The 22,068-nt window shown below is 30.8% G+C and overlaps 1 protein-coding gene across 24 annotated transcripts; it reads left to right on the top strand.

Annotated features, from left to right (window-relative positions):
- Positions 1-2,627: 2,627 nt before the first annotated feature.
- On the top strand, positions 2,628-7,001 carry LOC112742630 (villin-3). 24 transcript variants are annotated; one of them, XR_011872284.1, is made up of 10 exons: positions 2,628-2,900; positions 3,188-3,347; positions 3,433-3,537; positions 3,777-3,832; positions 4,485-4,542; positions 4,626-4,710; positions 5,036-5,142; positions 5,544-5,607; positions 5,691-5,775; positions 6,361-7,001. XR_011872284.1 is itself a non-coding variant. In XM_072216808.1 (6 exons), exons 3-6 carry the CDS (start codon positions 5,086-5,088, stop codon positions 6,649-6,651), a joined length of 516 nt encoding a protein of 171 aa, XP_072072909.1. In that variant the 5' UTR covers positions 4,485-4,542; positions 4,626-4,710; positions 5,036-5,085; the 3' UTR covers positions 6,652-7,001. The 24 variants fall into 24 exon arrangements, 2 of the variants coding, with proteins under 2 accessions (XP_072072909.1, XP_072072905.1); XR_011872270.1 differs by having other exon boundaries at positions 5,541-5,607; XR_011872278.1 differs by having other exon boundaries at positions 5,525-5,607.
- Positions 7,002-22,068: the final 15,067 nt, after the last annotated feature.

Genomic DNA, 22,068 nt, shown 5'->3' with positions numbered 1-22,068 from the left:
TAACACCCTGAACCCTAAACAGGAAAAATCGAAAGAACGGAACTTGTATCTCTAATCCACGAAACACGATTCATATACCCATGAGAGTCGAAATGATGTATACAAATTCCTAGAAGACGAATCCTGAACCGTAAAAAGTCAGTTGATTTAGTTATTCCTTTTTGGGATAGTACACGGCAGGACTAATTCTGCAAGCTGGACCTCGCATGCACAACTCGAAAACTCCTTACAGCGAAAATGGTGAACCATGGGTTGGGAGCCCGAAAACCAAATTCTGTAAACACCATCCGAAATCGTAAATCGCAGTTGATTTGTGTATCTCATTTAGTGAAATAACACCATAACACTGTATGCTGAACATGAACCCTGAACCATATAGGATGAGATGTGAAGCTTGAATCTGAATCTGTAAACTCTGTAAACTGGAATTTGTATTCCGAAGTCCGTTAACTTTAAACCGTGATCCGATAAATCGATCAGTAGAGTGAGTTGAATCATTGTTGAAAGAACCGAATTGAAAAAGTTATTGATTCACTACTTATTTAGTTTAACCAATAAGTTACCGATTGAACCGACAGAATCAGTATTGCATGGATAAAAAATTTGAAATAATCAATGGTATGAAGCTAAAATTTAAATAGATGTCTTCACTAATATTTGTGCCAGTACAATCAATCTTCAATAAGTATTTTCAACAAGTTATAATTCAATTATTAGTAAACAACATTATAAATATATAATATTTTTTAATATTAAATATCTAGCAAGTTTGTTATTGTACTGAAGTAAGTATTTTAGAATCTGACGTAGTTTATAATTATTATATATTGTGTATATTAAACTAAAAATTCACGTAATTTAGAGAGATAAACTGCTTGAAAACCCAAAAGTGACAAAAAGTAATAAATATTATATTTATTAAAAGTGACAAAAACACCTTTTGTCCTTAACAAATGACATATTTATTTAATCTAAATTGTTCTGTTAATATTTGAATAAATATTTAAAAGATGTACAAAAATATTTAGAATAAAATTTGATTTTTAGATTTTTTTTATTTTTTAAAAAATTTAGTCATTCACAATTAAATATTTTTAAAAAATTCACTTGACATAAAACTATAAATTTTTGAGAAAGAAAAGATCTTATTTTTTCGATATTACTTATAAAAAATTGCATCAAAATATGATGTCTAAAGTCTTTTTTTAGAATATATATTTAATGTATATCTAATTATTCGGAACTTATTTTTTGTTAACACATGTTAGAGTTATTTTTTGTTAGTAATATAAATTTTTTGATACTATTTTGTTTGTTCACTCGTTTAAAGTAATATATTTTAAAATATTATTCTCTCTTCTATAAGTCACGTTAGGTTAACTTAGCAACTTAATTTTAAAATAATAAAAATATTTGGTATTGAATAAAATTTAGTCCAATATTTTAATAGATTTGATTAAATTATTTTGATAAATTAATTTTAAATTAAATAAATTATCTTATGAAACTAATTTTAATGTTACATTAAAAGTGACTAATAAAAATATTAATCTTATATTGACCATTAAATAAAAATGGTTAAATAAATAATAATAATAAAATAATAAATTAACATACTACTGTTCATTCATCGGTGTTTTTTTTTAAGTTAACTTCAGTTTTTTCTAGGACAATATCAGTTGAAATTTGTTTTTTAAATATGAATATTATAAAGAATCGATTTCGTAATTATACGAGAGATGAATTTTCGAATAATTATTTAGCGACATGTATAAAAAAAGAGCTATTTAATTGTGTTGACAACGAAAAAATTATTTAATCTTTTCAAAATATGAAATCTAAAAAATAAAATTTTATTATTTAATTTTTTTTAAATATAAAACCTAAAAGAATAAAATTTTAATTTATATATTATTATTTCAATTAGTATTTTAATATTTTAATTTGTTAGTTAAATAATTTAAAAACTAATTATATGTTATAATTATAAAGTATAATTATAAAAATTATTATCATATTATTTACATTTTGCTCCCATTCATAATTTTTTTTTGGATATGTTACTAGATATGATATAGAAGATTAGTTTTTTTAGTTAAATTATACATATATATATATATATATATATATATATATATATATATATATATATATATATATTTCGGTGAGTCAAAAAGAAGACAAACTTAATATTAAAATCGGTCACGATATTTTTTTCCCTAAATTGTGTACTCCAGTTATGTAATTAATTAGGTCGCACAGGTTTGCAACGTTAGTTTCATCGATTAAAATTGTAAGTAACACTACTAGAAAACTAGTTATTACAGACGGATATTTCCGACGGATTTTATCCCACTGAAATATAGAGGGAATTTCAGAGGGATTTTTTGTCGGAAAACAAAAAAAATGGATTAGCATAAATTACAGACAGAAAAGAGAATCCGTCGATAAATCCGTCGGAAAAATTAATTTTTTTCAGTGAAAAATAGTTACAGACGGAAAATCCGTCTGTAATTAAATAGACAAAACGCTGCGTTTTTACTAAATTATTACATACGAAAAATCCGTCTGTAATTTAAATTTTCCGTCGGAAATATTTAATTATTTAATTAAACCTAAAGAAGGACAAGCTTGTTCCAAATGAAACATGAGCTTCTTCTTCTCTTCATAGCACGAGCTAGTTCTTCCCTCTGTGGCTGCTACTTCTGCTTCTTCCGCCGTTGCTGCTGCTAAGCCGTTGCGTCACATAATATCTCTCTGTCATCCCTTGCGTCGCACAAGATCCCTCCGTCGCCGCTCTCGTCGCATCTACTCCCATCGTCGCAGAGCTCTCTCTGCCGCCCCTCTCATCGCATCTGTTCCCTCTGACTCCTCTTCCATCCGCTCTCTCAGTTCTTCTCGTAACCATCTCAAATTTCAGGTATATATATATATATATATATATATATATATCCTGATTTTGTGATTCTGTTCTTCGTGATAAATCTTAGGGTTCAATTTTTCTATGCCAGTTTTAGGTTATCATACTCTGCTTTTGTGCTTTGTTTGAATCTGTAGGTTTACTTTGATTTTGATGAATTATTTTCTGCAATCAAAGCTTTTTTGACCTAAAATTCATGGTAGGCCATTGCTTTTGTATAGTTTTTAACTTTCATAGTTTGATATTGATTTTTGATGAATTTTGCAGGTTTTCTCTGAAGAAAGGTGGAAAGGATGGTGATGATGGTACTGAAGAAGTGACTATTTTAACGTTGGTAGAGAAGTCCATGTTGTCCACGCTTCAAAGAGCTTCATTGGTAGAGAAGTCCTGGCAGAAGCCACCGGAGAGGATGAGGGTTTTATCTAATGTACGTTGTTATTCTAAATTTTAAGTGATGTGGTTACACTGCTTATGCCTTGGTTAAGGAAGCTTATTAAATATTGTTTTGTTAGGCACTAAAAACCAGTTATGGTTCTGAACCTATACTTCAAAATTGTGGAATTTCTATAAGCACCAGCTTTACTCAAGTGGATGGTCATGTTCTGCTTTCAACAAGGGTATTTAATATTTCTTTTTGTCATTGTGCTCTTGAAACTTGTTTATTGTGTGTTGCCTTGTTGTTCTATTTGAACTTGGTGACTTGAGATTTTCTTAATTATGACTTGGAAGGTCCCTGAAGAATATAGTACTAAATTTGATGGATCTTCAGGAAGCCAGTTGTAAAGTAGAATACAAATAGCCATTAACAACATTGTACTCATGTTGTCATAAAATATAGTTGGTGCTGTGTTTGTAGGAATTTTTAGCTCTCCAAGCAAGTTCTCCAACCAAACAAGCTCAGCTTCACATGATGTAAGGCTCCTAAATTCTCTCTCTATGAAAGCTAGTAGCTTATATTAGTAGCCTATTTTCTACAAGATTAAGAGATAAGATTAGACCCAAGGTATAAACAAAAGCCTGAAACTGAAACTGACCTTCTATCTCAATATTCATTGCCCAATTTTACTCAAGGCTTAGGTTATTGTCAAATGTTGCTGCTGCCAATTAAAGTTTCTTGGCGGCCGGGTGCTACAACCAATAAATGAATTGAAGTTTAATTGAAGAATGTTCAATTAGTTGGAAAAATAACCTTTGAATAATTTGATTATTGTTAAACATTGCTGCTGCTGAATAAGTTTTTAGGCGGGTGCAACTAACCATGCAATAAATGAAGTTGAAAATTATGAATGCTTAGTTGGAACCTTTGAATGATTCGTGAAACTTGCTAGCACTTAAATTTAACATTGTAATTTTATTTGGTATTTTTTAATTCTCAATTCAGTCTCTTTCTCAAATTTGACATAGCTACTCATCAATTTGGTAAACTCTGAATTACTATTTATAATTTAATGATATTATTATATAATATTAATTTATAATATCCTCAATAATTAATTTGGTAACCTGCTACTTTATTTCTCCAAACCAACGTGTAATTTTGTCTTTATACTAATTCTGTTGGCAGATACATTTTCTTGTATGCGACTATAACAAAATCAAAGTTTGAAGTGCTGTCGTCTGAGGTAATCCATATGTTTTAACATTTCATTTTGGCTATCTATTATCTGATAAAGTCATAGGAATATAACTCCATTTCCTTTTGCAGGAGCTAATACATGAGCGAATATCACGAAATGTTGCATCTGCACTGGCATCTTTGAAGTAGTCTGGGAATCTCAGGGGACTTTTCAGTTCTGTATTCTATAGACCCCTTTCTGAGAATATATTTTAAAACTTACAAGTAGTAAAAATTCTACCAACAAGTATTTTTTTAAATAAAAGAAATGATATAAGTAAAGCTTAATACCAAAAGACAGATGAACATCTAACTCTCATAGAAATTATGCTTGGTTTTTGCCAATTGCATCATGTATTTAGCTTGTATACTTGTCAACCAAACCAATGTCTTTGGCACACATTGTTACTGAATAATGAATGATGAATATTTCATTAACTTATTGTCACATATTGCTCTGGATCTTTCCTTCTTCTTATACTCTCTCTCTTCACATGAAGTCTCGGAATATTGCTCTGGATCTTTGCTTGGTAATATCAGTAGCAGCAATATGACTATGGTAGTTTCAACTGACCCTGCTCACTCCTTAAGCGACTCTTTTGCTCAGGTACCTAACGAGACCAAGAAAAATCTCTTGATTGTTTAGTTTAGTAGTTTTTCAATATGGATAAAACTTCAGAAGTGTAATGCTACAATCTTGTTAGTAGTTCTTCAATATGGATAAAACTTCACTGCAATAAGTCCATTTATAATCATGCATGAATTTAATAAGAATCATATCCAAAGGTAAAACAAGCAAGGTTTGAGATAAATAAATTTAGAGCTATAGTAATTCCATCATTTCAAGTATCTACTCTATTAGTATCTTATGAGAAGGAAGTTGAGAGAGAAACTGCAAAAACTGGATGTAAAGTCTTATATTTGATCGGCAGCAATACAATGTAATAGTTGCATTTAGCTAATCTCCAGTTTGATCCTTAAATGAATAGACGCCGACTTTTGCAGTAGTTTCTTCTCTTGTACCGATAGTAGGAGTAGCACTGGCATCAATGACTGAAGTCTCCTTCAATTGGTAATTGAACAAACTAGTGCTATTGAATGCAGAGTTTTTTTGCAGCAATATCGAATAACTAATTCTGCTACCTTACCAAACAGGATTAGCTTTGCTACTGCTATGGCATCTAACCTTACTAACCAGTCGCGGAACGTTTTGAGCAAAAAACTCATGGTCAATGAAGAGGTAAATGAAGTATTTTTCGAAGAAATGGCAAATGTGTCACTTTCAAATATTTTATGTATTTTTCTCTTTTTTATATTTTATGTATTAATATAAAATAAATATAAATTTAAAATAGTTTTACATATACATTTAATTATATAACAGTATATTAATAAAAATAATTATTTTTTATATTAATTAAATGAATAATCATCTAAACAATAAATATAATTATACAATTATATAAAATATTTTATATTATCAGTATAATATATATATAAAGGTTATGTTCCCTGTAACCTAAACTTATAATATATATATATATATATAGTAGTGCCAGTCTTTTCTCTTTTCTTTTGTTATTAGTGGTAAATTTAATAATTATATTTAGGTAGGTACAGGTTCAGGTTTTTCCATCTTTGCCGAAAAGAAAATTGAAGGAAAGAATATCATAATATTTAAATTAAATTTGCCAAAAAGAAAAATGAAGGAAAGATATCATAGTTTTTAAATTAAATTGAACATCTCCAAATCAAGTCACAGATCATGATGATTTCATACTCCGTTAGAACTTGCCTTTCTTTCTAATACTTTCTACTCTCACAGTCACGGGATAGATTGAATGGGCTGAATCAAGGAGGGCCAAGACAAAGAGTAGAAGCTTTGGCTGCTTTAAACTCTGCATTTAAATCATCATCCGGAACCAAAAGTTCTAGCCCTAAGACAACTGGAAGAAGTCAAGGATCACAAAGAGCAGCAGCAGTAGCTGCTCTCTCTCAAGTTCTTACTGCTGAGAAGAAGAAACAATCACCTTATTCTTCTCCTGTGGCAACCAGAAGTCCTGTTGTAGAAACTAGCACTTCCGGTGAGAAATATAGCTCTTATTGTCCAAGTTAAATGTGTCACAAAAGAAAGATTAGCTGTTATGAGAAGGTTAGAGCGTCAAGTAGTTCTAGTGCAGTTTCACTACCACCGCCACCGCCGCCACCCTCAATGTCTTCGGATGAGAACTATGATGATGATGAGGATGAAGATGACACTGAAGACTATAGCTGATAGTTTTAGTATGGTTGAACAATATACTAGGAATTATAGTTGATGATCAATACATTTTTTTTATGTTTTGAATTATATTGACTTTGCTTGTTTATAATACTTTTTTTTTAGTTTGATAATACGATGAATTTGTTTATGTTTTGAAATATTATAAATATTCAAATATAAATTAGATAAAAATTTGTATTAAATTTATATTTATTTTGTATGGAAATAATTTTATTTTGTAATTAGAAAAAGTAAAAAAAAAATTCTATTTTACCTTACAGACGGATTTACAGACGGATTTTCTGTCTGTAATCATGATTTTCCAAAGTTTAAATTACAGACGGAAAATCCGTCGGAAAATTCGTCTGTAATTACAAAGAGAAAATCCGTCGGAAAATCCGTCTATAATTACAGACAGAAAATCCGTCTGAAAATCTGCCTGTAATTACAGACGGAAAATCCGTCTGAAAATCCGTCTGTAATTACAGACGGAAAATCCGTCTGTAAGTTTGTCGCCTTCAGGAAATGGAGGGAGCGTTTACAGAGGGAAAATCCGTCGGTAAATCGTAAAAATCCGTCGGTAATTTTTCGACAGAAAAAAAATCCGTCGGTAAATAATTTCCGACGGGGCTTTTACAGTGGGACAAAATTCGTCGGTAATTTCGTCGGTAACCAAAAATCTGTCTGTAATAAAGACTAAATCTGTCTGTAAATCTGTCTGTATTTATCCATTTTCTAGTTGTGTAACTACTTAAATAAACAAAGCTGGCGGGTGCATCCTTCGGAAAACATGCAGGAACGGCCATATAAGTGGGAGTCAGTTTCGGCCGCATCGCTATGGCTCGGCGTGCAGCGCGAGATGCATGTATTGGTTGGTTTTTTGCATGTTTATTCTGTCAACAGTTAGATATGAAGAGAAAAATTTCATTTGAGTCATACAGCATAAGAAGAATAGTCAAACAGCAACGTTTAAATCCAAATGCATCATGCATGCATGGTAACCCTGAACGTAAGACCTCATGGAAATTGATGCCAACGAAGGGCATATACTATTGTTGTGCCGCCAAGACCCTAATACGCCCTTGCATGAATGATATACATCGTCTTTAGTATGGATCAAAAAATATAGGTTCTATATAAATTGGGAAATTCTATGGTGGCATAGAAAGTAATGACTAAAAATAATCAAGAGTTGACTAGTTTAGAAGACGAATTTAGAAAAGATTATAAGAAGAAAACATATGGTGATATAATGAGTTGAAGACGAATTTAGAAAAGATATGAACTTTTATCCTCTCGATACAAACAAAGGTGACCATACCTCTATGCTAGAATGCTTCTTAATTTTACTTAGACAAATTATAATATATATATATATATATATATATATATATATATATATATATATATATATATATATATATATATATAACAATATTTTATTTTACTTATATTCAATTTATTTTAATTTTAAAGTCACTCATTTTAAAATTAATTATATTTTATTCAACTATAAATTTTATTAAATATATACAAATTAAAAATATAAACAAAAAAATTATTATTCACAATTTTTTTGTTTACGATTATATGATATCTATTAATATTATTTTTTCAATAAATACTTGTAGTATATAATAATAGGTAAAGGTTCAGATGTAGTTGTCCTCATATGAAATTAATAGTTGAAAAATTTTAGATGATATTTAGTCAAACTTGTTAAATCATCTAACGGTTCTTAAATATCAACTTCACATGAAAATATCTGTATGTGAGTTTTCACCTATAATAATATAATAATACAATAAATATAAACTAATTAATAAAGTATTAAAATTTAAAAATGATAATTATTTTTATAAAAACAAAATAAAAGTACTTATAATAAAAAAAATTAAATTTTATATAATTATTTAATTAAACCGGATTAACTGGTTCGACTAGTGACTCACCGATTGAACCAATAACCGAGTGATCCAGTAGCCTTACACCGGTTCAGTTCTGACGTCCATTAGGCTGGTGTGGAGCGCAATAATTTGCATGAGTTTAAATATCATCTAAATATTTTCAACTATTAACTTCATATGAAGACAACTGCATGTGAGCCTTTACTTATTATCATATACTACAAGTATTTATTGAAAAAATAATATTAATAGATATTATATAATCATAAAAAAATAAATTGTGATTAATAAATTTTTTTTGTCTATCTTTTTAATTTTAAAATGAGTGACTTTAAAATTAAAATAAATTGAATATAAGTAAAATAAAAGATTGTTATATATATTATAATTTGTCTATGTCATAATTAAGAGCATTACAGCACAGTGGTATGATCGCCTTATGTGTATCCATGAGGGCAAGGGTTCAAATCTCTATTAAAATATTTGAGAAAATTTTTCACATATCACAAGCTTGACACTTCTTGGTCACTTTTAGCCACCACTTCTCATGCCACTTGGTCACTCTTAGCCACCACTTCTCATGCCACCATAGAATTTCCCATATAAATTACCTTAGATACACATATGTGATATCACAAATCGAAGATAATTCATAGAATTTCCCATATAAATTACCTTAGATACACATATGTGATATCACAAATCGAAGATAATTCATACGTTTTGAAAAATATACTTCTCATGTCACCATAGAATTTTCCATATAAATTATCTTAGATACACATATGTGATATTTCACGTGAGAAAACTTCAAATCGAAGATAATTCATACGTTTTGAAAAATAAAATTTTTTTGGGGTGGTTTGAAATAATTATGTATAAGCGTAACAAGAATGAAAAATTAATTAAGCAAAGCAATGACGAAGTCAAACTGGATTACTGGGATTAAGGCCAAAGTAAAATTGTAAACTATTAACGTGAAGTCTGTACACACTATATACGATATTGGAATTTTGTAACAATTAAAAAAGAAAAAATACTTAATGTTGGGGAACAGGTCATTGTTTGTTGATTTCGAAGTAAATGTTAGTTATGAATATAAAAGTAAGTTTTAGTTTGGCAACTAATTCATCGGTTGGTGTTGTGAATAAAATGAGTAGAACTTGTTATTTGTTATTTAATTATATTTTCGACGATAAAACAAATTCAACATGATATTAATTTCATCATGTTACACTTATTAAAGATGGGCCGGAATTCTCATAAAGGACTTATAGATATGATTGTTGAGAAGAATACCATATATTGATGGTGGAAGATATATTCGTTTATAAGTTGGTGCAACCAATTTTTCCAACACAATTGATAAAATGAGTCGGAGACATTTAATTAAAAGTACGATTGTAGTAAAGAGAGGTCTCATAGTCAAAGTTCTAGGAAGTTGAAAAACTCATTGCCAATTTCACCCATTTCCAGTGATGAATTTGGTTATTACCGTCGAGGATGTGAAAGTTGTTCTTGCAACGTGTGAATGGTTTAGCTGCATCCATGGTGGTTATTCCATGCGGCCTTGGCATTATGATGGCATATGTGGGTGGTGACACGTTAGGAGTTTAAGCTTGATTGTGTGTGCAATGTAGTTGGAGGAAGGAGACTTGTATTTATAGCAAATTAGAATGGAATCGTATGCTTGTGGCATGGACATCTTTGAACCCTTGCTGTTGATAAGTTTTTATAAGCATGGTATGGACTGATCACTGCTTTACCGGTTTCTTAGTTCAACCGAGAAGAAACCAGTTGAATCGGTATTTTTTTCATTTCAGTTAAAGTTAATATTTTTTTCATTTCAGTACCTAAGTAGTCTATATTCATGATGTTCCTTTTTTATTCGTGAAAAGATATTTATGAAATATCACAAGGTGGTAAAAAGAATCACTATATATAGATTCCTAAAAAGAATTCATGTTTTTATTCATGAACGCTGAATAACATTTACGTCAATAATCATGCATGATTATTAATAAAATTCGCTGAAACGTGAAGGAGTATAAAGTTAAAACAAAATTAACAAGATTTTCCTATGTTTACTGGGTTGCGGTTCGAGGCGGGCCGGTCGGGTGTTGGTTGTTGAGACCCTGGTTCTTAGAAGGATGGTTTGCATGGCCAAAGATTGCTTAATGTTACAGATGCCCTTGCATGAGACGTCCTCTTAGCTTGGCACCCATGTAAATGTGACTTTCGCGCCAAAGTCCTTTTTCTTTTGCACTCAACCGAGTTGGATGCGACGTATGGAATGACATACCAATCTGCAGTTTGTAAGATTCATTGGGAAAAAGGAAAAAGTAAAAGATCATTTTGGACACGGGCCAATGTGGTGTGGCTATACATGCATGTAAGGGATTAGTCATATAAGTATATCATTTGCCATTTAGAGAAAATAGTTAGGGTAATATGGTCCAAGTTTATAAGCGGTGTAAAGTAAAGTAAAGCATCGCGAGGACATTGCTAGAAGAAAACCTCAAATATCCTTGGTCTCTCAGCTAGTTGCGATACGGCGTAATGTCGAAGACTCCCTGAACACGCATGTGATGTTCAAACTATCCACTTGTATCTTGTCGCCGTCATTCATATCTTCCGATCATCCGATGATTAAGAAGATGTGTAAATGTTATTGGAGCAAGATTATGGTTGTGTTCATCGACGATGGTTCTTATCTTTCATACGTTGCACATCAAAATAAATCTTTAACCTTATCTTACAATCCATTCGACTCTCCAGCCTCTCCTCTCTTACTCGTTGAGGACGGTCATAGTGTTTAGAATATCTTGTTCTTTATCGATAGTAGAAAAAGTCTCTCTTTATCAAAACTCCATTAACACGAGCTACATCTCTTTTCTGAATTCCAAAACCCATGAATCTGGCGAACTCCTTGTAAGTAATATAAGCATCCTTTTCCGATCCGTAGTAAACTCTCTACCCAAGAAGTCATCCGCAGTAAGTTGCCCTCTCGAACCACCATCTCCTGGATCATTTGCACTGCTCGACCCCTTATCATCAACAGCATCTCCTACACCTTTTTGTCTACTGTCGGAATCCCCCTAGACTCAAAGCCCTCTTCATCATCATATTCGTCGTCATTCGCACAATAATGTCCGCAACAATCATCAGAACTACCCCATTTGAGTCTTCATCCACAATGTTGAACATACGCTTGAAATCCATCAAATTAAGCCGTACAACTTTTTAGTCTGATTACATAAAAACCACAAAAAATGCAACATATAATCGATATAACTATACAGTCAAAACATCACCCATATATCTCTCAAGTAAGTATATATTCTACACCACAAATAAGACATAACCACTGCCTTGAACTCTGTTACCTTAGAATTCATCAACTTTTGAAAATCACAAATAGCAAACTATTATAATTAACACATTATATCTTTGGGAAGTAACATATAAGTGCCTAGTCAAGAACTATGTATTCATTAACCAAATTACTTCTCTGGTGGTACCCATTTCATTGGAGTTCTTCTTTTTTGTTTGGATCTTCCTTAATTTTTTATGTCTTTTCTTATTATCTATCAAACAAAAAATGATCACTCATGCTAGGAATTCATCCCGTAAGAACAATTCTAGGGGTAGAACTTAGTTGAGGCAATGGGAGGACCAACTTTTTATTAAAAAAAATTAGTAGTACCTCTTCAAAAATTAAAAAATAATTAAGTTGGCTCAAATATTTTACTATGGCTTAAAGCACCAGATTCATGCATTTGTTTGGCTTTTACAACACATCAAAATTAAAAGATAAAATCAAATCAAATAAAAAAGTTATCTAACAAAAAAAGATAAGAATAAAAAAAGATCATGTAACAATCAAATCAAATAAAAAAAGTTATCTAACAAAAAAAGATAAGAATAAAAAAGATCATCTAAAAAATATATAAATTATTTATTTATTTATTTATTTAATATTAGGTATTTTATATTTATTTAATTAGGTGTTTTTTATTTATTGAATTTAATATTATTTTATATTTTACTGTTTATTTAATTTAATTTTTATATGATAAAAAAATATTAGAATATTCATAAGTATTGATATTATTATATTTGTATAAATCGATAAAAAATTCAATAAATATTAGAAATTATTAAAAAGTTTTGTTCTAATTCAATTATTGAAGATTTCAAGTTACTAAAGACTCGAAGAATATCATTATAACCTATTTTATATTTTTTATCTATAGAATTATTTATTTATTATCTTATTAGTAACAAACTTAAAGAATAATTATATTTATAAATTTTGTTTAATATAAATATTCTTATTTAATTTTTATGTTAATTTTTTTGCCCCAAAATTTTGTTTCAAACTCCACTACAAAATTCATTAACTTTTTTTTATCAATGATATATATGTCAAACTGAAAAATACAAAAGGCCATCTCAAACTGTATTAACAAAAATTGAACTTCAGAATTTTACCTCCAGGCCCTTTAGAAAATTTGTTGAGTTGATATTCACAAGAAATGCTTTGAGATAGAGCTATGTGAAATATCAATACCCATTGATCATCAAGTTTAGAGTTATCCTCGTTAGAGTTTAGTTGAAGGCTACTTGTTACAATCCAATAATATAATCAACACTTTATGTTACCAAATTTTCAAAGAAGTATCTGAATTAAGCTTGCAAACATCATCTTATCATACATGCTAAAGCATACTAAGTGCATGAAATAGTTATTCACACAACAGCAGATAGTTTTCCAGCAAATTTTAAGAAAAAGTATCCAAAAGGATGATGACACTAAGACATAGCTTTGAGTAATCACTACTGAGGCTGACATTAGATTCTGTCGGATGTTATATAGACGAATTGAATAACAAATTTTGTCAAGAATTTAGAAAGACACACCCATGATTTACACTGGTTCGATCCTAACCTGGAATCTGCATTCAGTCCTCACCAAGCAACTTGACAACAAATTTCTTTATTTCTTTTAACACATATCAACTTCAAACACAAACTTAACACCACAGATTACAACTTACAAGAATAAACTCAGAAATCATTCAAGCCTTCACTCTGACCAATGGAACTAGAATTTATTTCTTTTGAAAGTATGAAAATGCCTGTTCTTAGACTTTAAGCATACTTATCTAACATGAATGGTGAGGAATGGCGGGGAGATCGCTACATACCAGGCTGCGGAGTCGGAGCACCACCACTCCAGTGCTGCGACGAAAAAGTGGATAATTGGCGACCTCGACAGCACATAGACCATTACCGACCACGCTTAACAGAGTCCAATCCCGCGTGATAGACGACGGTCGTTTGATGACCAGCAGCAGCTGATGCATGAGCATCTTTTCTATCTTTTCCTAGTGAATTTGCATTTGAATTGTTAAGTTTAATCAAGATTTAAATATCTTTTAGCCACTATGAATGCTACTTTGATATGTGTGCAATTCTGTTTATTTCAGGTAGCGTTTTAGACAAATTTGACAAAGTTTGCCTGAAGAAACAAAGTCACCGCAAAACCAGGAGGTGGTGCAAAATTTGGAGAAGCCAAGTTTGGCGCCAGGAGCACTACACAAGCCCCATTGCTATCGGCCTCAGTGAGGCCAAACTTGAGATGGCGCCACACACTCATTCTCTAAGGAAAGCACACGGATATGTTGAAGTCAAATTTAAGATACCTCAAGTTTGGCGCCAACCAAGAATGATTGAAGAATGCATTACTGATGAGTTGAAGCCAAACTTGAGATACCTCAAGTTTGGCACCAACTAAGGAAACCTGAAAGAGTGCTTACGGGCTTGTTGAAGCCAAACTTGAGATACCTCAAGTTTGGCGCCAGCAATTGAGACTTGAAGAACGCATTCTGATGTGTTGAAGCCAAACTTGGATTTCCCAAGTTTGGCGCCACACATAGCAAATCAAGTGGTCCCCATTCTCTACACAAGGCTCGCACAAATTATTTATTTAGTTTTGCTTAAATTTTATTTTATTTACAAAACGGAAAAAGATATTATTTAGTTTTAGAAAATATATTTTACGTTAATTAGGATTAGATATAAAAGAAAAAAGAATCAGTCCTTCGGGCTTCTCTCTTCTCTCTTACCTCATTCTGCAATTTATAGTTTTTTTCATAATCCTAGTTTTCTCTCTGAACTATGAGCAACTAAACTTCCACTGTTAAGGTTAGGAGCTCTGTCTATTGTATGGATTGATACTATTATTTTTCTATTTTAATTCATCTACTGATTTTTATTTCAAAAATTATTTTCGTTCTTTATCTTATGAATTTGGGTGGAACGGAAGTATGACCCTTGTTTTAATTGAGTTCTCGTATAACTTGAAAAAACTCTTTACTTGAACAACAGCTTGAAAATAATTTCTCCTAAATTTCTAATTATCTGGACTTAACGGGATACGTGACATATAATCCTCTTATATTTAGGTAATTAGGGTTTCTGTGGCATATAAACTAGAATTGAACTTCACCCTCTAATTGGAATTAAGTGACCAAGGAATTGGCGGTTGATGAAGGTTAGAGGAGACTAAAAAGGTCTAAGGAATTAGGGTTTAGTCACATATAGTTTGGCATGAATTGAATCTTGCATGATTAAAATAGTTAGTAAGAAAAGTCAATCCGGAAGATAGATATCTCTGAAGTCTTAACTGTTTTTCCATATATACTTCACAACTTATTTACTGCTTGCTTTCTGATTTTATGAATTGCTGTTTGATGCATTTGAACCCTCAACACTCTTTTCTATTTGTCTAACTAAGTGAATCACTTAACTATTGTTGCTTAATCCATCAATCCTCGTGGGATTGACCCTCATTCACTTGAGGTACTACTTGGTATGACTCGGTGCACCTGCCGGTTAGTTTGGGGGTTATAAATTCCGCACCAAGTTTTTGGCGCCGTTGCTGGGGATTGACTGTGATTGACAACTATTAGTTGTTTGATTGCTTATATTAGACATTTTAGTTTTAATTTTATTTAATTTTGCTTGGTAATTTTCGAAATTTAAGTGCTAGTATTTTTCCTTAATTTCTGAAATTAAATTTGGTTTTACCTAGTTAATTTTATTTTAATTTTTCTGTTTAATTTTCTTTATAAATTTCAAAATTCCTGGCTTTATTAGTTTAGATAATTTTCGAAAATCCCTCTGTTTGATTGTTTAGTGTTTTATTTTATTTCTTTACACAGGTTACCTCACTGAAAATTCTCTACACTCTGACGTAAAGAATCCCACTTTTCTTATTTTCTGTTCATTCATCAACAAGAACAGAGACAATGAACCTCTTGTAGATTTTGATCCTGAACCCGAACGGAGTTTGAGGTGGTGTTTGCAACAAGCTAGACTTTACAAGGCTAGTGAAAATCTGAGTGAAACTTCTGAAAAGGAAGCTGTAGAGTCCACCATGGATCAGAATCGTGCTGTGAATGCCAATGTGGCAAATTTGAATGAGAATGAGCAGCCTAGAAGAGTGCTTGGTTCATACATTGCTCCCAATGCAGATTTTTATGGGGAACGTATTGTGGTGTCTCCTATAGCTGCAAACAACTTTGAGCTGAAGTCACAACTAGTCACTCTTGTGCAACAAAATTGCCAGTATCATGGACTCCCTCAGAAAGATCTAAATCAGTTTATTTCTAATTTCCTATAGATTTGTGATACTGTGAAGACAAATAAAGTGAATCCCGATGTTTACAAACTCATGCTCTTCCTATTTTCCTTGAGGAATAAAGCAAAGATATTGCTAGATTCTCAACCCAAGGAAAGTCTGGATACTTGGGATAAGGTGGTCACTGGATTTCTGACTAAATTTTTCCTACCACAAAAGTTGACTAAGCTAACGGTGGAGGTTTAGACCTTCAGATAGAAGGATGGTGAGACCCTCTATGAAGTTTGGGAGAGATACAAGCTACTGACCAGGAAATACCCTCAGGACATATTTTTTAAATAGACTCAGCTGGATATCTTTTATGAGGGCTTATGTGAAATGTCCAAGATGTGTTTAGATAATTTTACAGGTAGTTCATTGCACATGAAGAAGACACCAGAGGAGACTACTAAGCTTATTGAGTTGGTTGCTAGCAACCAATATTTATACTCATCTAACAGGAATCCTGTGAACTCTGGGACCCCTCAAAAATTTTTGTCTCAATAGATGAATTTAATTACTCAATAGTTGAGTGGAATGCAAGTTTCAGCTGTCAACACTCAGAATACACCTCAAGAGGCCACTTATGACATGATCGGTAGCTCTATGCAAGGTGAGAATTATGATTATGCTCAATCTTCTTCTAAACAGGTCAATTACATGAGGATTGCTCCTAGAAACCCAATAATGATCCATACTCTAAGATCTATAATCAAGAGTGAAGAAATCACCTAAATTTTGGATGGAGAGAGCAACCTTAGAGATCACAGAATTTTTACAATAATTTTCAGGGCAGTTTTCAGCAGAACAATCAAAATAACTGCCAGTTTCAGTCTCATCAACAACAACTACCTCAGCAGATAAATTCTCAGCCCCAGAAGAACATTGATTGGGAGACACTAATGAATAATTTTATGCAGGAAACTAGAGCTTTGATGAGTGAATTTTTGATGGTTTAGAATTTCACAAATGAATTCTCGTTATAAGTATAGTTTCTAAACCAACAAAGAATCCTCTCATACAAACATTTGGTTGTCACAAGTAACAAACCCCTATAAAAATAAACTGAAGTATTCAAACCTCGGATCATCTCTCAAAGAAATTGCAGGGAAGTGTTCTTTATAATCTCATCAATTTATTACAAAAGTGGGTAAATCACAACCTCATCAATTCACTATCAACTGGGTATGTCACAATCTTATCAATTCACAACCATCATCTCATCTTACCTCATCCTTCTTTGGGAGACAAACACAAGTAAAACATCCAACATTAATCACAGCAAGAGACAAAAAGTTCAAGTAGTACAAGTAGCAGATAGATAAATAATTAGGCAAACCAAATAATTATGCACACATAAACAAATCAAACAATAAATGCATATGATACATGCATATCCTAGTAGTAATGAGTTTACATTTGGGTTATATTGCCATAACTCAATACATCTAGTAAGTAACCTAGATATACTCTCTCTATCGTGCATCCCTAAAAGAAAATATCAGAACTTCAAGACGCCTGTATAATATAATATACAATTGAGAGAGAGTGCTCTTTGACATAAATGAGAGAGAATAACCTTCGACCTTCTCATTGGAGGCAGTGTTATCTGGGAGAGTGTCTGGCCACTCTTACAATAAGAGAGAATATGGGTGGGACAAAAGTATCATCCCTACATGTCTACCACAGCATTGAGCAAGTGGGACAAAACCACCAATCATCCAAGTGGGACAAAATCTACATCCTTACCAATTAATAACCATATCTAAATCATAGTCATACAAGCAGGATAAAACCCACGTTCTTGACTATAATTATCCATGACCATAGTAATAATCAAAATCATAATTATAACCATAATCACATTCATCACTAGCATAATCATTATCAATAAATTGTGAGTGGGACGAAACCATTGTCCCCATAATAATCATATCTTAATTAATAATCATTATACTCCAGTCATAAGATGAGGATTATATATAATGAATAAAGTACCTCTAAGCCTCACTCAATCTGAGCCTTTTTTTTTCTTATCCAATTTTATAATAACACTACCTGTCATTCATCAATCACAACCATTATAAAAAGACTATTTATAATAAATTCACAAAATTCATTCCTAATAAATTTAAAGGCTTTAGAATGGTTCTTAGACTCAAGATGGAGGTTACAAAAGGATACAAGGTTGTTGAAAAGGCTTATAAACCCAAAATCAGCATTTTGAAAAATATCTGCCACATGCGTATGCAGCCCTAGCTTTATAGCCCTATAATTTAAGGCACTGACTGCTATGTACGTAGCCCCACATGCGTGCGTAGCCCTCAGGCCTAATGTTGATATTCTGCATAATTCTAGCTTAGATGTCTAAATTTTTAAAATTCATAATTTATCGACATAATTTATTTAATGTTCATTCTTCAAAGTAATAAACTAGACATACTTAAGTTTTTTACAACATAAACTTTATTAAATTTCAAGCTTTGTAGGCCAAGTTATGGCCTACCAAAGTTCACCTAAATTCTATAAAGTCTAGTTTAAATTTCTAAACTTCTAAAATCAATAACTTTTTTTATAGAAAATCATTTAGACTTCGTTCTTCAACGTATTAAACTAGACTCAATGAACATTCTAATATCTTTAGTTTTACCTCAATCAAAATCTCGATGGCCAAGTTATGCCCCGTCAAAATTTGTAAAAATTCAGTCAGGAGTGCAGAATTTCAGCAACTTTACTTTCCTCTATTTTTCAATCCTTCAACTAATTCTTTCAACCATTTCATATCAAAACTCAACTAAAATTAAAGTCTAAGCCATACTCATTTATTTCTTCCCTCAACACTATCTAAATTTTCACTCAACAACTCATTAAATAGCAAAATTTCAATTAAATCTTCACTTTTCATCTTTAACCTTATATAGTCATACACATAACAATCTTTATCACAACCATATAATTTCCAACCAAAACCAAGATCACAAGTTGGTATCATCATCATAATTTTATTATCAATTATCTTAAAGAATAACATATGACAACATTATATCATGTCATAACATAACTAGCATTAAAGGCTTCCGACCATTAACATTGAAAATCATTCTCATTCAAGGACTAAACCATATCATCAATGATACTTCATCAATATCCTCATGTAATTTATTTAGCCTAGGATTTCACATAACATTACATAATGGTTATTTGAAAACGAAATCCGTACCTTAAATGAGGTGATCCCAAGCCTTTTGAGCTTCCCTCTAACTAATTCAAGTCTCAACCAACTCTATTTAACTAATTTGATTCGATTTTTAACTTAGGTTTTCATACTAATTGGGGTAAAATGGAGAGAATAGATTCCTTTGCCTTATACCGTGTAACTTTGATATAAAATCTCTCTAGAATTCTAGCTAGAGCTTTCTCCAAAAAATCAAAATCATACATTTCAGTTTCTCACATCCCAAAATAGGAAAATAGTAGAAATAAAGTAGAATTTTGGCAATTACTTCCCTTAAAATTATATAGAAACAAAGAAGGAGGTAAGAGGATTGCGTAGCTACAAATGGATCATCAATTGGAATTCTAGTTTGTGAGAAAAATGAATTTGAAGAAGATGATGATAATAAATAGTAAATATTTTTCTTTCCTCTCTTATTCGTTACTCTACTTCCCATGGAGAAGAAAAGAGTTTGAAGAAGTGAAATAAGTTCACGGGCCTTTTAACAAAAAGGGAGAGGAGTATTTTTATGTTTTTGCCTGTTTGTCCTACCTAAGACCCAAATTTTAAAAGTATTTATTCTGATTTATGTCTGAAATATTTTTGTGGTCACTTTCACCATTTTACTTTTTTCATTGGTAGTACCAGACTAACACAAGTGTGTACAATTAATTGTGATAATGGTATACTTTTTTCTAAAATAATTATACTTCTATGTTCTAAATAATTTTCTAACTTCAAATCTTATTTGCAAATTTTTAATTTCAAACATTTAATTGTTTAGCCAATTAATTATAAGTCGAGCGTTTAAAATCCTTTTAAATCAAATTTTAATCAAATAATTGGTTAAAAGATTTCTCAAGTTTTACAACATCTTTTTATATTTACATACATATATACAATAGGGAGTAAAAAGAGATAGTGATAGAGGTGAACGAATAAAGCAGAGAAGAATAGGGGGTAAAAATAGCAACTCAAAAGATGGGGACAATAATGACATGAAGAAGTAGTGATAAAGATAGTGAGAAACGAGATAGGATGGAAAAGATATATAGAGGAGAGATGATGGAGGAGAATAAAAAAAGGGTTTAAGAAACTGAAAAAAGGATGACAGTAAAAAAAGTTAAAGGGTAAAACTAGAATAAATGTAAAATTCCGAATTAAAAAAAATTATTAATAAATTATTTATGATCTATTATATTTATTTAAGATTATATTTTTAGAGATTTTTATATATAAGTTGAGTAAATCCTTATTTATTATTTAGAATTCTTATAATTGAAAAATAGCGAATATTTTATATGCCTTAATTTTAAATATTTAAATTTTTAACCTTATTTTGTAAATAAAGGAGAATTAATTTATTTATCTCCAATTTTTATTAAATTGGTACTTAACTGAAAATTATTTACAGATTAGTAATTAAAAGGTATTTTTAAAGATAGATATCTTATATTTAATTTAATTTTTTTTATTCTATTCTTTTATTTGTTTTATAAAATTATATTATTACCCCTATTTTTATTAAGGGTCCATCTAGTGTAAAGATGGATATGTACAGATTTTTGTCTTTTTGTGGCTGAAAAAGCGTGTCATTAAAAGTGTTGTTTAAAGAAAAAGTGTTACCCTTAATCGTTAACTTTGGCTCTCATACCAATTTTTAAAAGTCGATCAATTTTTCCTGTAATTTCTTTTTCGAAATTTCTATTAACTCTTCGTATTTTGCTTCGAATAAGTTTGTAGTTTGTATAGATTCGGTTGGTGGTGCCTTATAATTTGCAATTTCATAATCGAAAGTATTGACCATTTCTATTACTAATTCTGATTTAATCTTGTTTTAGTTTATAATATTCTTTTTTGCATGGATTATTGTATATAAAATCTTTTATCTGTTTGTCTTTTTCTTTAATATAATTTTTCAAATCCTCAAAAACTTCTTTTATTTCTACACTTTCTGTTGTTTCTAAATATCTTTTTAATTTTTCAACTTCATTCTCCATTTTTTCTTTCAGCAGCTTTAATTCTTTTAAGTCATAGTATGGTTTTCCAGGCATTTATAAATTTTTTAAGTTTAGCTCCAACTTGTTTATATTTGTTCTTATTTCTATCCTTTTTATTATAAGGTCATTAATTTCGAACTGAAGATTATTTAATTCCCTTTTATATTCCTTTATTTTACTTTTTAATTTTTTCGCCTTTTTTCTTTTTATTTTGTTTTCTGGTCTTTCAATCTTTGTATGCTTCATTATTTATCTTAGAATTTCTACAAATTCTATCATCGATTCATCACTATTTTCTAGAGATTCTATTAATTTTTCTAGCTCTTCAACTTCTCTTTTTAACTTGTCATAAATTATTTTTAGAGCTTCAAATGCTCTTTGATTTATTTCAGAAAACTGTAAATAATTCAACCGATTTTCTCTTTCAAAGAGCTCTTGTTTCTTGTCTTGATAAGTTACATA

Source organism: Arachis hypogaea, chromosome 2 (genome assembly GCF_003086295.3).
Source record: "Arachis hypogaea cultivar Tifrunner chromosome 2, arahy.Tifrunner.gnm2.J5K5, whole genome shotgun sequence".
In the NCBI taxonomy this organism is placed as follows: domain Eukaryota; kingdom Viridiplantae; phylum Streptophyta; class Magnoliopsida; order Fabales; family Fabaceae; genus Arachis; species Arachis hypogaea.
This window is presented reverse-complemented; position numbering and strand designations above follow the sequence as displayed.

Excerpts from the sequence above, each read along its gene's own strand:
- LOC112742630 (XM_072216804.1), top strand. The coding sequence starts at position 4,951 with ATGAATGATGAATATTTCATTAACTTATTGTCACATATTGCTCTGGAT. Across the intron at positions 5,143-5,524 it reads TAAGCGACTCTTTTGCTCAG|ACGCCGACTTTTGCAGTAGT; the intron begins GTACCTAACGAG and ends TTAAATGAATAG. Across the intron at positions 5,608-5,690 it reads ACTGAAGTCTCCTTCAATTG|GATTAGCTTTGCTACTGCTA; the intron begins GTAATTGAACAA and ends CTTACCAAACAG.